The sequence below is a fragment of the Drosophila sulfurigaster genome, chromosome X, assembly GCF_023558435.1.
Source record: "Drosophila sulfurigaster albostrigata strain 15112-1811.04 chromosome X, ASM2355843v2, whole genome shotgun sequence".
NCBI lineage: Eukaryota > Metazoa > Arthropoda > Insecta > Diptera > Drosophilidae > Drosophila > Drosophila sulfurigaster.
The window spans coordinates 24479995-24494171 of NC_084885.1; the positions used below are offsets into that span (position 1 = coordinate 24479995).

General features: G+C 36.3%; 1 protein-coding gene across 10 annotated transcripts in view; it reads right to left on the reverse strand.

The window, feature by feature from the left end:
- The window catches only part of LOC133849072 (MAP kinase-activating death domain protein), a 34485-nt gene extending 21135 nt beyond the window's left edge, over window positions 1-13350 (reverse strand). For 6 of the 10 annotated variants that reach the window (XM_062284929.1, XM_062284928.1, XM_062284926.1 and 3 more), the window contains exons 1-4: window positions 13057-13350; window positions 2440-2585; window positions 1973-2376; window positions 365-899 (exon numbers count right to left, since the gene is read on the reverse strand). In XM_062284929.1, coding sequence (XP_062140913.1) covers window positions 365-899; window positions 1973-2376; window positions 2440-2562 — 1062 coding nt within the window. In that variant the 5' untranslated portion in view covers window positions 2563-2585; window positions 13057-13350. Of the gene's footprint in view, window positions 1-364; window positions 924-1972; window positions 2377-2439; window positions 2586-13056 lie in introns of all 10 variants that reach the window. The other 4 variants (XM_062284927.1, XM_062284924.1, XM_062284923.1 and 1 more) reach the window with 1 other exon arrangement.
- Between the last annotated feature and the right edge of the window lie 827 nt (window positions 13351-14177).

A 14177-nucleotide genomic window follows, 5' to 3' on the forward strand; every position in this document is an offset into this window, starting at 1 on the left:
TATAACGCGTTGGAAATGTAATAGTAGCAAACTGAACTATATGAAGTATATTTTAAGTCATATACCATATACCTCTTTCGGTATATTTCTGTATATTTGTAGTATATTTTCAAAAATGTATTGCTGTATCTCATATATTGTCTCTACTACATGTTAGTCTCCAAATTATTGTACTCTAAAGACCTTCAATGAATTTGTGTGCAGTAAATCAAACAAAATCGACTATATTTGAAAATAATAATAATAAATAGTAATCGTAACGATCGCGATTGTTACGATTACTGATCGATAAAGTACAAAGTGAATTGTTCAATTCAAATCAAAATCAAAAATGGAACTTTGGAATTCTCTTGCTCGAACTCACCTCGACACGCGTGGAGCCTGGCACCGGCACCGGCGTGGAGAGCAGACGGAGGATCCAGGTCTCGATCTCGCGCACATCGTGGAGGACGATGGAGGGCGTCGCCTCGCTGGCATGACCCGCCAGCACCGTCCAAACGTTATCCCGATTGATTTTCTGCGATGCGCCGACTCGCTTCGGCGACGACGATTCGTTGCAGGCATCGATCAGTTTCTTCAGTATGAAGAGGCACTCGCGGAACGTGGTAAAGAACGGATGATGCGAGATGATGCACAGCGAGGTCAACGATTGATTGCGCAGCTTGGTGCGTTTCCTCGACGCTCGCGGCGATGGCGAATGGCTGCCACCCGATTCTGAATCGGCTGATGGCGCCATTAAACCCAATCGGGGCACCGATTGTGGATGCTGCTGCTGCTGATGTTGTTGCTGCTGCTGCTGCTGCTGATGATGATGCGAGTGGAGACGCTGCTGATCGGAGTCGCGACGCGAGGTCAGTTCACGATCCGAATCGCTGGGCGCGACGTTACTTCTGTAGTCGCTAGAAGTAGTTAAGAGGCCGTAACTATTATGGAAACGTGGTTTGGGAAACGTTCAATTAGACCAACAAGCGACCAACAAAGCATCTCGAATTCTTAAGTTCTTAAATTTCAATTCATAGTTTATCATTTTACAGTGCGTAATTCTTAATGAACAAATATTATTTTAAATAACAAAACGAAGTAGTTTTCAATATAGTTCATAGACGATATTAAATAAATATCATAAAAAACAGTAAAAAAAAAACATTACAAAAATTAAAAGGAATCTAGTGAAACGTAATGAAATTAAATTAAATAATACGAAATGGAATGGAGTGAAATAGAATGAAATGAAATAGAATGGAATGAAATAAAATATAATGGAATGAAATAAAATTATATGAAATGGAATGGAGTGAAATAGATTGGAATGAAATTAAATGGGATAGAATGGAATGAAATGAAATAGAATGGAAAGAAATGAAATAGAATGGAAAGAAATGAAATAGAATGGAATGAAATGAAAAAAAAGTAATCGGAATAGAATGGAAGGAAATTAAATGTTATAAAATGAAATAAAATTAATGGAAATAAAATAAAACAATATGAATAATAGAAATGAAATGTAATAAAAATTAAATGTATGAAAATATATTTTGTTTTCTTCCATTCCAATTAAAAAAAACCTTTCATTTGGAATGAAATAAAAGAAAACTAAATGAAATTATGTGAAATGGAATGAAATGAGAAAATAAATAAATAACACGGAATAGAATGGAAGAAAACGAAATTCAATTAAATTAAAAGATATTGATAAAAATAGAAGAGAATAAAATGAAGTAAATATAAATGTAATGTAATAAAATTAAATGAAATGAGAAGAAAAAAATAAATTTAAATAACACGAAATGGAATGGAATAGAACAAAAAAAATGAAATGAAAATAGAATGAAGTAAAATGAAGTGAAGTAAATTAAAATTACTCAATTAATACATACATAAATAAAATGATCAAATAAATAAATATCTCGACTTAAATAAGTGCAATAAATAAATGAATACTTGCAACACAAAAACGAAAACAAAAACTTGCCTGCTGAATGCGGAGTCCGAACTGCGTTCCATGCTCTTGCGCCACGATTCGCGTCTGAAGGCGGACGAGCGTCGTCCCCTGGCACCGCTGCCTCCCCCGCCATGACCACCGTGGCCTCCATGTCCGTTTCCGGCACGTTCCGCACCAGATGCGGCACCGCAACCGGACGCCGAACTGGGACGTTCGATGGGTCGATAGAAATTCACACAGATGCCGTAGCGTGTCTTCCCCGAATCCTTGTCCGTCAGCGCGAACACAAACGAGGTCATATCCCGTATGGCGGAGCCAGTGCGTCGTGGTCCAACGCTGGTGCATCCCTCTGGCTGGCAAAAGTAAACCATATCGAGGGGCAGCGGAAAGTCGGCATGATCCGACGGTGGATAGCGACGCAACAGATCGGGAACCTATACAATATTTATTACACATTTTAAACTGAGCAATAGAAGTTTCTAGTTGTCTTAACTCACCTGCACCGGCGGCGCTTTGCTGCCCTGATTGCCCTTGGGCATCGGCGGCGTTGTGTGGGCGCCCACAATAGCCATGTAGTCGACGAGGCGAGGACAGAGCGAGGCACGCTGCTGGTCCGACATGATCCTGCTGCTTGATCCTTAGACTGCAAATGAAAAAAGCAGATTGCAAAGTGTTAGCGAGCAAGAAAACAACAGCACAGTCTAAGAGAAATATTACAAGTCCAGAGAGTTGACACAAGATTTGAATAGAAAAAAGTAAGTACACTATAGTTGAGTGTGCTCGACTGTAAGATATATCAAATTAATATACCGCAAAAAAAATACTAAAATATACCGAAAGCTTTATTTGCTGTATTGATACAATACTAAAAATGCAATTAAAATGCACCAAATTAACATACCGCAAAAATACTAAAATGTACCGAAAACTATATTTGGTATATTAATAAAGTACTACATTCAAAATATGGTATTGTTAAGATATACCAAATTAATATACCACCAAAATACTAAAATATACCGAATGTGGATTTTAGAATATGGATATAATACTACATTAAATCTTAAAATATACTGAATCGATATACCAAAAATACTAAAAATATACCGAAAGTTGTATTTAGTATATTGTGCTATTATGTTTAAAATATGCCAGCTTAATATACCGCAAAAATACTAACATAAACCGAAAGCTATATTTGGTATACTGATAAAGTACTACATTAAAAATACGGTATTGTTTTTAAAATACACCAAATCAGTATCCACAAAAATACCGCAATATACCAAAAGTTATATGTATTTATGTAGTACTTTATTCAGAATATACCAAAAGTTTATTAAATAACTGCTTCAAAAATGTTGTCTTTCTTCAGAGAGTAAAAATCTTAAAACAAAGATAATCATCAAATGTTATAATTGCTTTTCTCTAAGTTTGATGTGTTGTTCCTGTTGGCTTAATAAGTAGAAATAACTAGATTGGAATATAATATGTACGCTTTAAAATAATGGAACATTATTTATTTGCATTAATTTGTTAAAAAAGTACCAACAGAAATAATCTAAAGATTATTCTCGATTTAAGATTTTGGTTTATTAAACCATTTTGTTCAACTTCAAATTTGAATTTCAAAAACACACAATTTTAATCTTCTTTCCACCATTCATATTCTATGCTCAGCTTTAATTCAAGATTTTAATCTTTACACCTTTGCACCTTTCTTTGCTGGCTGCGTAGTAAGCAAGGGGATAAGCGAGAGCTGCCAGAGGCAGAGAACGAATTGCTCCATTAGCCTTGTGGGGCAATAGAGTTAAGCTCCACAAATAAACACACACACACACACACATGCGAGGCTGCATCTCTAAATTGAATTTAAGCCTCAACAGGCTGCAGCTCTCTCTCTCACTCCCTTTCTCTGTCTCTCTCTTTCACTGCACACACATTGAATTGAGTTGGGTGTGGCAGCCACAGGCTAAACACAGCTGACAACAAAACAAATGTTGCCCCGGAGCGCATGCTTTTAAAACTCTTAACCTCCACTTAGTTTAGTGCTCACTCTAATCGCAACTATTCAATCGCAAGCATTTGCATAATTCAACCCAAAGATGATCATCTCGATTGAATGGGCAACAGGCAACAGCAAACAACAGGATTTTCGTATATAGTAAGTAAAATGATTTATTTACCCCGACTGAATGCCGTTTAAACAATAATCGCTGCTTGTGTTCACTTTTTGCTTTTCTCTTTCAAATATTCCAGTTTAGGGCTTTATCTAACGTCTTAAATAAGACTGGAATGCTGACTGGCAATGATATTATATTACTCATACGTATACTTAATTTTTTCTTCAATTTAAAGTTTATTGTGTTCACTTTTTGCTTTACAATTCGAATATTCTGCTCGAAATATTCCATTTAAGATCTTTATGTAATGCTTTCCAGCCTTCAGCTTAAGACTGGAATACAGTCTGCCAATGATTTTACTCTAACGTATACGTATACGTATATTTTAAGTTTATATTTGTTTCTTTTTTGTTTGTGTTTAACTTTTCATTTACAATGTGAATGTTCTCTTCGAAATATTTCACTTAATGTCTTTATCTAATGTTTTCCAGCCTCAACTAAGACTGAAACACAATCTGGCAATGATTTTACTCGTACGTATACTTAATATTTTGGTCGACTTAAAAGTTTTTTTCTAATCGCTGCTTGTGCTCACAATTTTTTTTACAATGAGAATGTTCTCTTCAAAATGTATTCCAGTTGAAGTCTTTATTTAATGCTTGCAATGATTTTAATCAAACGTATACTTAATTTTTGGTATAAATAGTAATTTTATTTCAAATGTATCTCTTACATTCCTTTCTTGATAATGCTGAAGTAGCATCAACAGGTCTTCAACTATGGGAAGTCAGTCACTAACTACTTCTATTTTGTGTTATATTACAACTTGGAAAATAGCTTTTAGTTTGGCATTCTTCAATACCAAAATCAACATTTTTTTTTTTTAATTTTTGGCATCTTTCGGCAGCATAAATTCAACATTTAACTAATAATTCCAGAAATCTGTTATTATATTACTCAACTAGAATATTCATACACTAAAAACAAATGCACAAATTTCTCTCACTTCAAAAGTGTCTTTCAGCTAATCAAGACAACAACTACAACAACTTTTCATATATAGAAAAGAAAAAGTATTATTCAACATAAGCTATGAAATCAGTCTTTGTTTCTCACTCTCTTCACATTTTACTCCAATACTTTACACATAAAAAATCGTTATTCCTATTTCATACGCAACTCACTACGAACAATCTGTGAGTTCGCTTTGGCTTTGGCTTTGGTTTAATCAAAGCGCCAATTTGCGCAAGTCAATGTGAAAAAGTCATTAAGCAGCAGCATACAAATTGACGTTGATGGACGTTGGTTGGCTTTAATCGCATGGCAAAGGTCAAACATCGCTTCATCGGTTGCCACATGACGACGGTCATGTTATCAAACCGCGAGGTCATCAAAAATGCAGCGAATCGAATCGAATCGAATCGAATGGAAACGAGTGAAAAGTCAATAAATCAACGAACTGGCGAAAGCAAATCAATCGCTAAGGAGTCGTCAAATCAAGTCAGTGGCCTGCTAATGACCTTGCCGAGAGCAGAGAACATGAAGAAGATGCAAGTTAGGTTTTGCTTCACACACAAAAAATACAAAAAAAAAAAAAGAGCCAATTGCATTGACGTCACGCGCACAAATCAATCGGAGAAAGGGGAGGAAATTAAAGTAAAATGGGAAAATGCAAATGTGCCTTGCGGTGCGATGACAGCAAGTTCATTTCGCTCGATTGACAGGCAAAGCAGAAGAGCTTAGAAGGGGAAGTGAGAAAAAAAAAGGAGGGAACGAGAGTAGGGGAGGCAGAGGAGGAGTTGCTGCAGCACAGCAGATGAGTCCTTGACAACTTGAGTTGACGACGAGCTTATGAAGCGAGTCTCAAGGACAACAAAATAGCAGCAGCTACGTCGACAAAGTCAAAACAACAACATTTTACTTGCAGCTTAGGGGGTTGATGCAAAAAAAGCAGAAACAAGTACGAATTTTAAAGTCGAGTGTGCACGACTATGAGATACCAATTATGAATACCATAAAACAGTGCGGTATTATTCTAAAAATATACCACAAAAGTATATAATTGAGTTTATTTGGTATCTATGTAGTATCACATTCAAAATGCGGTATCATTCCATATAAATATACCGTATTAATATACTACAACAAATACTGAAATACTGAATACTACATTTAGATTACGGTATCATTCTTAAAATATACCAAAAATAATATACCGCCAGAATACTAAGATGTATTATAGGTCACATTTAGTATATTGATATAGCAATACAGACAAAAATACTAAAATATCCCGAAAGATATATTTGGTATATTCTCTTAGTAGTACATTCAAAATGCGATATTATTATTCTTAAAATATACCAAATTGTTATACAGTCAAAAACCTTAAAATATACCACAACCTATATTTGGTATATTGCTTTAGTACTACATTTAAAATATACCGAAAGGCAATATTTGGTATATTAATATAGGACTGCATTCAAAATATACCCTAGAGTCCAAAAATATATCAACTTGTCAAACAAAACATTTGTTAAATAAATTTTACAATTCATATCTAATCTCAGGAATCATAGTTTATACCAAAATTCTCTAGCTTCAAAATTACGCTTGTTATTAGATTTTTTCGTTTTAAGGGAACGGAAAAGGACGTGGCTAAAATTTGTAACAAACATGATGTGCAAGTGCTGTCGAAAATAAACTATAGCTCCATCTCTTATAGTCGCTGAGATCTACGAGTTCATACGGACGGACAGACAGACAGACAGACAAATGAATATGGTTATATAGTCTCAAATGTTGTAGCTGACTCAGAATATTTCAACTTTAAAGGATCGGAGATGCCTTCCTCTCCCTGTTACAAGTTATAATCCCCATCTACTTTATGGGTAGTTGGTATAAAAAAAGAAAAGGGAATTGCTGGCAACATGCAACTGCGTGCTTAGCCTTCAAGTCTGACAATTTTCATTAGAGCAGCAAACGAACAAGAACAAAAGTTTTTTTCCCCACTATATTAGTGCACTGAAGGCTGAAAGTGTGCTTCACTTTGTTCGCTGTGGTCCAGTTTTTTTTTTGCCAAAGACGTGGCACATGTGTCACGGCTAATCGTGTCAAGGCTGCGCTGTGTTCCTCCCGCTTCCCTCCCCCCTTTGCATGCCCCCAAATGGTCCATTTGCAGCTGCATTAGCTGGGACAAGACTGAAATGCCAAAATGGCGAAACGCACAGCAGAAACATCGAGAGCAACTTTGCAACCATCAATTTCATCTAATGGCGAGCCATCATCAGCTGTCTCGCTCTCTTTCTCTCTCTCTCTCTTTCTCTCGCTCTCTCTTTCTAGTTCTAGTTTTAGTCCAAACGCCAACGCAGTTGAAGTGCTTTGGCATTATGACATCAGAGACGGAGACGAAGCGACATCAACAGCAGCCCAGCAATTGTCTTGCCTCGTTAAAAATAGCAAACAAGCTGATGCTGATGCTGACGATGAAGCTGAAACTGTCATTAACCAGCAACAACAACAACAACAATAATAACAACGATAAAAATGCTGAGCGCGTTTGCTTATGAAATCATCCGCACGCCAAAAGGAATTCAATAAAAAGAGAGAATAAAAGGAAGAACAAAAAAAAAAGGAAAATATAACCCCACGCAGTTGGCCGCACTTCAAGTGTTTTCCGCCTCGAATGAGGCCATAAATTAAAGCCATTTGATTGATATAGTTTATATAGTTTCCAATTTCACAACAGCATCATCTTAACCCATAATTATATAGTAGATAGCACTTTCATCACTCTACTCTAAATGCCATCTGCGTGAAGGTCAATGCTTGGGGATTTTAACAGCTAATGACTAACAAATTGCCAGTCGAGCATAAAAGCTGTAAACTGAAATTTAATGATATATTAAGTATACGCAAGGCAAAACATTGCCAGATTGCAACTAGAATATTTCGAGGTTAGAGTTTGAATCAGAAATATTAAGAAAAAGTAAAAAACAGAAAATTATTTCAAATAATTCTAAGCGAATTAAGCCATATAAAAATGATACAAATATTAAGTATACGTAAAATCACAAAAATCCAAATTATTTCCCATTTCAATTTAAGCTTTTGGCCTCTTTTAATTATATTATTTCCAATCTTATCATAAACCATAATATAAAAATTATACAAATATTAAGTATCCGCAAATAACTAAATTGTGCAACAATTATACAAATATTATGTATACGCAAAAATTAAAGAGATTTATTGTATAACTTATTTCATTTTCTAGATTACCCCAATTGTGTCTATAATGAAATATAAATAAGGTAGACAGCTGACTGCAAAAGCAAATTGAGCAGCAGTTGAAGGCCTAACGAAAATCTCTACAAATATTAAGTATACGTAAGAATGGAAAAAATGTTTTTAGAACTTATTCCATTTCCAAGATTGACAGAATATGTACAATATTAATGAGAAATGTAAATAGAGACACTGAACGCACTTAATAACCAGTAATACAAATATTAAGTATACGTAATATTGTCATACAAATTTCAATTTCGAAGCTTCTGGAATGTACAAGATTGCTAAATTTTGTCATTTGTGATAATAATAATAAAGTCAACTGAAAAACTGAAGACATTAAATTAAACAATTCAAATATTAAGTATACGTAGTAGTTGCAACATTTCCAAAGAATTTTAAGAATCTGAAGAGTTTGTCATTAAGAAAGAAAGAAACACATATTTTAAAATATTGCTGAAAACATTTTTTTTTGGAATTTTTAGTATATAAAATTGTATAAGAAACTGAAGACTAAATGAAAAAAAAATAATACAATTCAAATATTAAGCATAAAAATTATGGTAATGGGAGTTGGACATTAAGAAAAAAAAGAACAATATTAAAAACATATAAAAAGTTGGTGTAATAATTTTGTAGAGTTGCTGGTATTCAAATATTCTATTCCAAGGTTTATTAGAATTTATTCACTGAGAATATTTTCACAAAAAGAATCACTCGCAGCTTTTGTCAAACATTTCAAACTATTTATCAATTCATTATCTGATTCTCTTCACACTCGTGTCTTTAGGCAAATATTTTACTTAAAACTCAATCTTTAATTTTCAAACCTTTCACCAATTCCTTTAACTTATTCTTTTCACATTCGCAAATGTTTCACTCAAAACATAGTCTTGAATTCCCAAAGCTTTCACCAATTTGTTAACTGATTCTCTTCACTGTCTCACTGAATGCAATCAGTTGATGAAAATCCTTTTTTTTTTTTTTGCAGTCATTGTTGTTAAAATTTCGCTTGTTGCATAAGTTGTTGTCGTAGTCAAGAATCGAATGAATGATGACACACATAGCACTCAAGCAGAAAGCAGAAGAAACAGAAGAATGCCAGCAAAAGAAGGCGGAAACAGCAGCAAATAAATGAAGAGAAGAAGAACAAGCAATAGAAAATAGAGCAAAAACTGCAACCATAAAAAAAAGAAAATGGGAAATATGTCACAATAAGCATAACAATAAAACACGAATGCACGAAAAGCAACTGCGCGTGGGGAATATGAAGACAACAACGAGAACGACAACAAAGCAGAAGAACAAGAGCAAGAACACGACGAAGAGGAGCCAAAGAAATGCGACAATGCGACAGCGAAACAGAGCGTGACTTGCAGTTAGAAACGACGTGGGAATACGCTGCTGCGCCTTTCGGGTCTTTCAACTTTTGCAAGCACACAAATTGCGACAAACAAAAGAAATTTTACAAAATATATGTGCACCACATCAGACTTTGAACTTTGACTTGCTCGATTTAAGGACAGCAAAATTTAATATTATTATCTATAATAATCTTAGAGACTATAAGAGATACTATATAGCTAAAATTTATATTATACTTTTTTGGTAAGCAAGTCAAGTTTGTTTCAAATGTTGGTCACGCCTATTTTCATCCCCACAAATCAATAAAAGTCGTAATTTTGAAGTTTGGGTACAAACGATAATAAATACAGCATTTATTATTCCTGCTTTGATTGCGATCGGCTACAAATTTTAGAATTAAGAAATACTCCAATCGGATTTTAATTGATTTGGCTAACAATCTGCTAAATCTCAATCTTTATGGCATATTTTGAGGACAGTACTATATTAGTATACTAAATACAGACTTTGGTATGTTTTTAGTATTTTAGAGGTATAGTATTTTGGTATAATTTAACAACAATACCGCATTTTCAATGTAAAACTATACCGTTATACCAAATAAAGCCATTAATAGAATATTTTTAATATATTTGTGATATAGTAATTTGGTATATTTTAAAAAATAATACCGCACTGTTTTGCTTTTACTCACAGTCGAGCACACTTGACCGTATACCAAATAATATACCACAAAAATACCGAAAATATACCAAATTCTATATTTGGTATATTAATAAAGAACTATCTTGAAAATGTGGTATTATTCATAAAATACACCGAATAATATACCGTAACAATATTCAAAATATACCAAATGTTATAAAGTACTACAATCAAAATATACCATAGTGGTCCAAATATACCAAATTGTCAGCCAAAGCAACTAAGTAGACTTAATTTAGCATTCAGAACTATTTCTTAAATAACTTGAACTAAATTTATGCCATTTCCATACAAAATATATGTCGAGGGAAACTGAAATGCCAACTAAGTAGCTCCACTCGTCAATTCATACACATATACATATGTATATTTTGTATACTAAAAACGAAAAGCGCATTTTGTGCTACTTGCGGCATAAGGAGCTTTAGAGAAATAAGCTTTATGGCTTAAAATTGAAAAATATGAGGCGCATTCTTATCAAGTAGCTGCCTGGATAGTTCTCTTCCTCTTCTTAGCTCCTGCTTCAGTGCTTGCTGCTCTGGCTATTTTTACTGCCTGCCTTTCACGATTATTTCCCTCTCCTCTCCTCTCCTCTCCTCCTGTCTGTTGGTTGCTTAAGTGCAGCACAAAAGTATGCAACGTTAAATCAGCTGCAACCTCAAGCTGTTTAAAGATGTGAGATGTGAATGAGGGAATGTGGTTGTAAATGCGTGTGTGTGTGTGTGCCACTTGCTTATGAACTCGAGTGATGGGGCAATGTCTCGCCCTCCCTCCCTTTGCCTTTCCCTTTCCCTCCTCTCAGTCTCATTCGCTCCCTTGGGGACATTGCGTTTTTCAATTAATTTGACGTAGTGTGACTCGTTTTACACATGTCTCCACATATGTGTATATGTGTGTATACGTGTGTATGTGTGTTGAGTGCCCGACCCTTGAAATGGTGTGAATGACTTGTTGTTGTTGCTGTTGTTGTTGCACGTGCCTCAGTTGTTGTTGGCTGCTGAGGCATAAAATCAATAAAAGGCTCGGCAAATGCAATGCGTTCTGCGTTCGCTATGATAATGTTGATGATGTTGGTCAAAGACAGTCCACCAAAAAAGAAGAAGAAAAAGTATATGCAAACTCAAATGCGAAAAATGACAGAAAAACGAGCAGCGAGCAACGACAAAATGGAAATCAAGCAACAACATCAAGGCCACAAAATGACGACGACGCTTATCAAATACAAACACAAAGAGAGTAGCAGAGGGAGAAAGAGAGAGAGAGAGAGCGAAGAGGGAAGCGGAAAGAGGCAGCTGAAATGTGATGAGCAATTTCAATTAATGCCCCAACACACACACAGACACAAACACACACACAGAAAAATAGCAGCATAATTTTGCTGCATTCAATATTCATTGGAAATGAGTATAACAAAGGCAAACACCAGCCCAAAAGCAAACGCAAAAGCACAAAGCAAACACACACACACACACACACGAGTAAACACATTTACAATTTAAAAGTATGCTACGAAAAAAAAAACGACAACGGAGACAAAAAAAAGAAAGAAATATCATTGGACACTGCGCGACTTCCAAGCTGGCCAAAAATATCAAAGGCAGGTGAGGTGGATAGAGCTGAGGTGGCTTTCGACAAGGCTAAGCAGCAACCACACACACACACACACTGACATATGCGTATGCGAGAGTTAGTCGGGCAAATGAACGATTTACACACACACACACACACAAATACGCGCAACGAACGACCGCGTACGCAACAAGGTCACTGGAAAAATCGTTAAGCAGCAGCAGCAGCAGAAGCAGCGTGGCGTCAAAAGCAGCGCAAAGCACAATAAAAACAACAACAAGAGTGGAGTAAAAAGCAGCACAATAACAACAACAACAACGACAACGACAAAAGTGGCGTCAAAAGCAGCGCAGTCAGCGGCAGCAAGGAAAAAAACACAATAACAACAACATGTGCAATGGCAGAAAAAGACAGCAACAACACAAAGAAACAGCAGTAGCAAAAACAGCGTAGCGGCGAAAAGAAGCAACAAAGACAGCGCGAAAGCAGCACAGTCAGCAGAAGCGAAGCAGAATAACACCAGCGAAGAGCAGCAACAACAAGAACAACGCGAAAGCAGCGCAGTCAGCAGCACTACAACAGAATAACAGCAGCGAAGAGCAGCAGCAAAATCAGTGAAGGGCAACAGCAAAAGCAGCGCAGTCAGCAGCAGCGAAACAGAATAACAGCAAGGAAGAGCAGCAGCAAAAACAGCGCGAAGGCAGTTCCAAGGCAGCGCAGTCAGCAGTAGCGAAAACAGCAGCGTAGAGCAGCAACAAAAGCAACAGCAAAAACAGCGTCAAGGCAGCGGAGTTAGCAGCGCAGTCAGCAGCGTCAAGGCAGAAGCAGCAATGAATGTGTCGATACCAAAGCTGCGAGCGCTGTTGTTGTATATACACACACACACACATACAGAGACACTCGCATTTGCCTGCCTGCGTATGCGTGCTTGATTGGCCTGTTAAACACACAACCATACTCACACACACGCATACATACGCACATATATACACACACACACTCGCATTCCAGCATACGCGCTAATAGTAAAATTTGTTTTTGGTCTTTTTTTGTACTTACTTGTCGCTTTGAGTTGTAGTTGTGTCGCTGTAGTTGCGCTTCTTCTTCTTCTATTGCTTTCGACTATTAAGTTGTTGTTGTTGGCTCAATGCGTCAACATTTTCGATTTACAATTGTTGCGCTGCATTGCCGCAAAAAAATGTTTAAAGCACGCGTCACACACACAACCACACACACACACACGCAAAAAATACGCGATTAGCAATTTGTAGTTATTGCTTTACATTTGTTTTTTGTTTGTGGTACATTTACTGTTACTTGTTTAATAATTTAAATGTACATATTATTTATGTTTTTTTTTTGTTGTAATCTAACTTTACTGTTTCTTTTTTTGTTGTGTTCTTGCCACGGTCAGCGAAAAAACCAAAAAACAAAAAAAGTGCAGCTGGTGGCTCCACCTGGCGTCTTTAGTGCAAACTAATGCTGGCTGGCGCTTCAAACGTCTGAGCTGCGCGCTGGCCGTGGTGTAACTGAAAATGCTTTCTGACTAATCAACACAACACAACACAACTCGCATCCAGGACGCGGGCTTCGCTGTGGTCAATTTCACAGTGTTGAGTTACGTTCCTCTATCTGTATGTGTGTGTGTGTGTGTGTTGGGCACGTAAATTCCTATACGCGCTGCCCGTTGTTAGACTGGAATGCAAAATGGAAATGGGGAATGGTGGTGAATGGAAGGTCGAGCGCGCGCGTCTTTTCCATGCAAGAACATTTTCCATGCCGCACTTGTTGGATTCGCACACAGCACAGCACAGCACACAGCGCATGCCAGCTGCCAGCTGCCAGCCACGTGCGTTCCAATAATGCTTCATCTCTATGTACATACATATGTATGTGTGTGTGTCAAATTGAGTTAAGCATACAAAAAAAAAAAGAAAAACGGGAAAAAAGGCAAAGCCGAAATGTATTTATATTAATAAATGCGTTATACACACACTTACACACACACATTCACTTGTGTGTGTACGCGCGTGTATTTTGTCATGTATGCTGCATATTTGTGTATGTAGAACTTTTTTCCGTTAGCTTAAGCCCGCAATTATTGAACAGCAGCAACGCTGAAAAGTATGCTAAAGAAATTTATATTAAAGTTGATATTGCATTTCCACAGGAATTTGCAG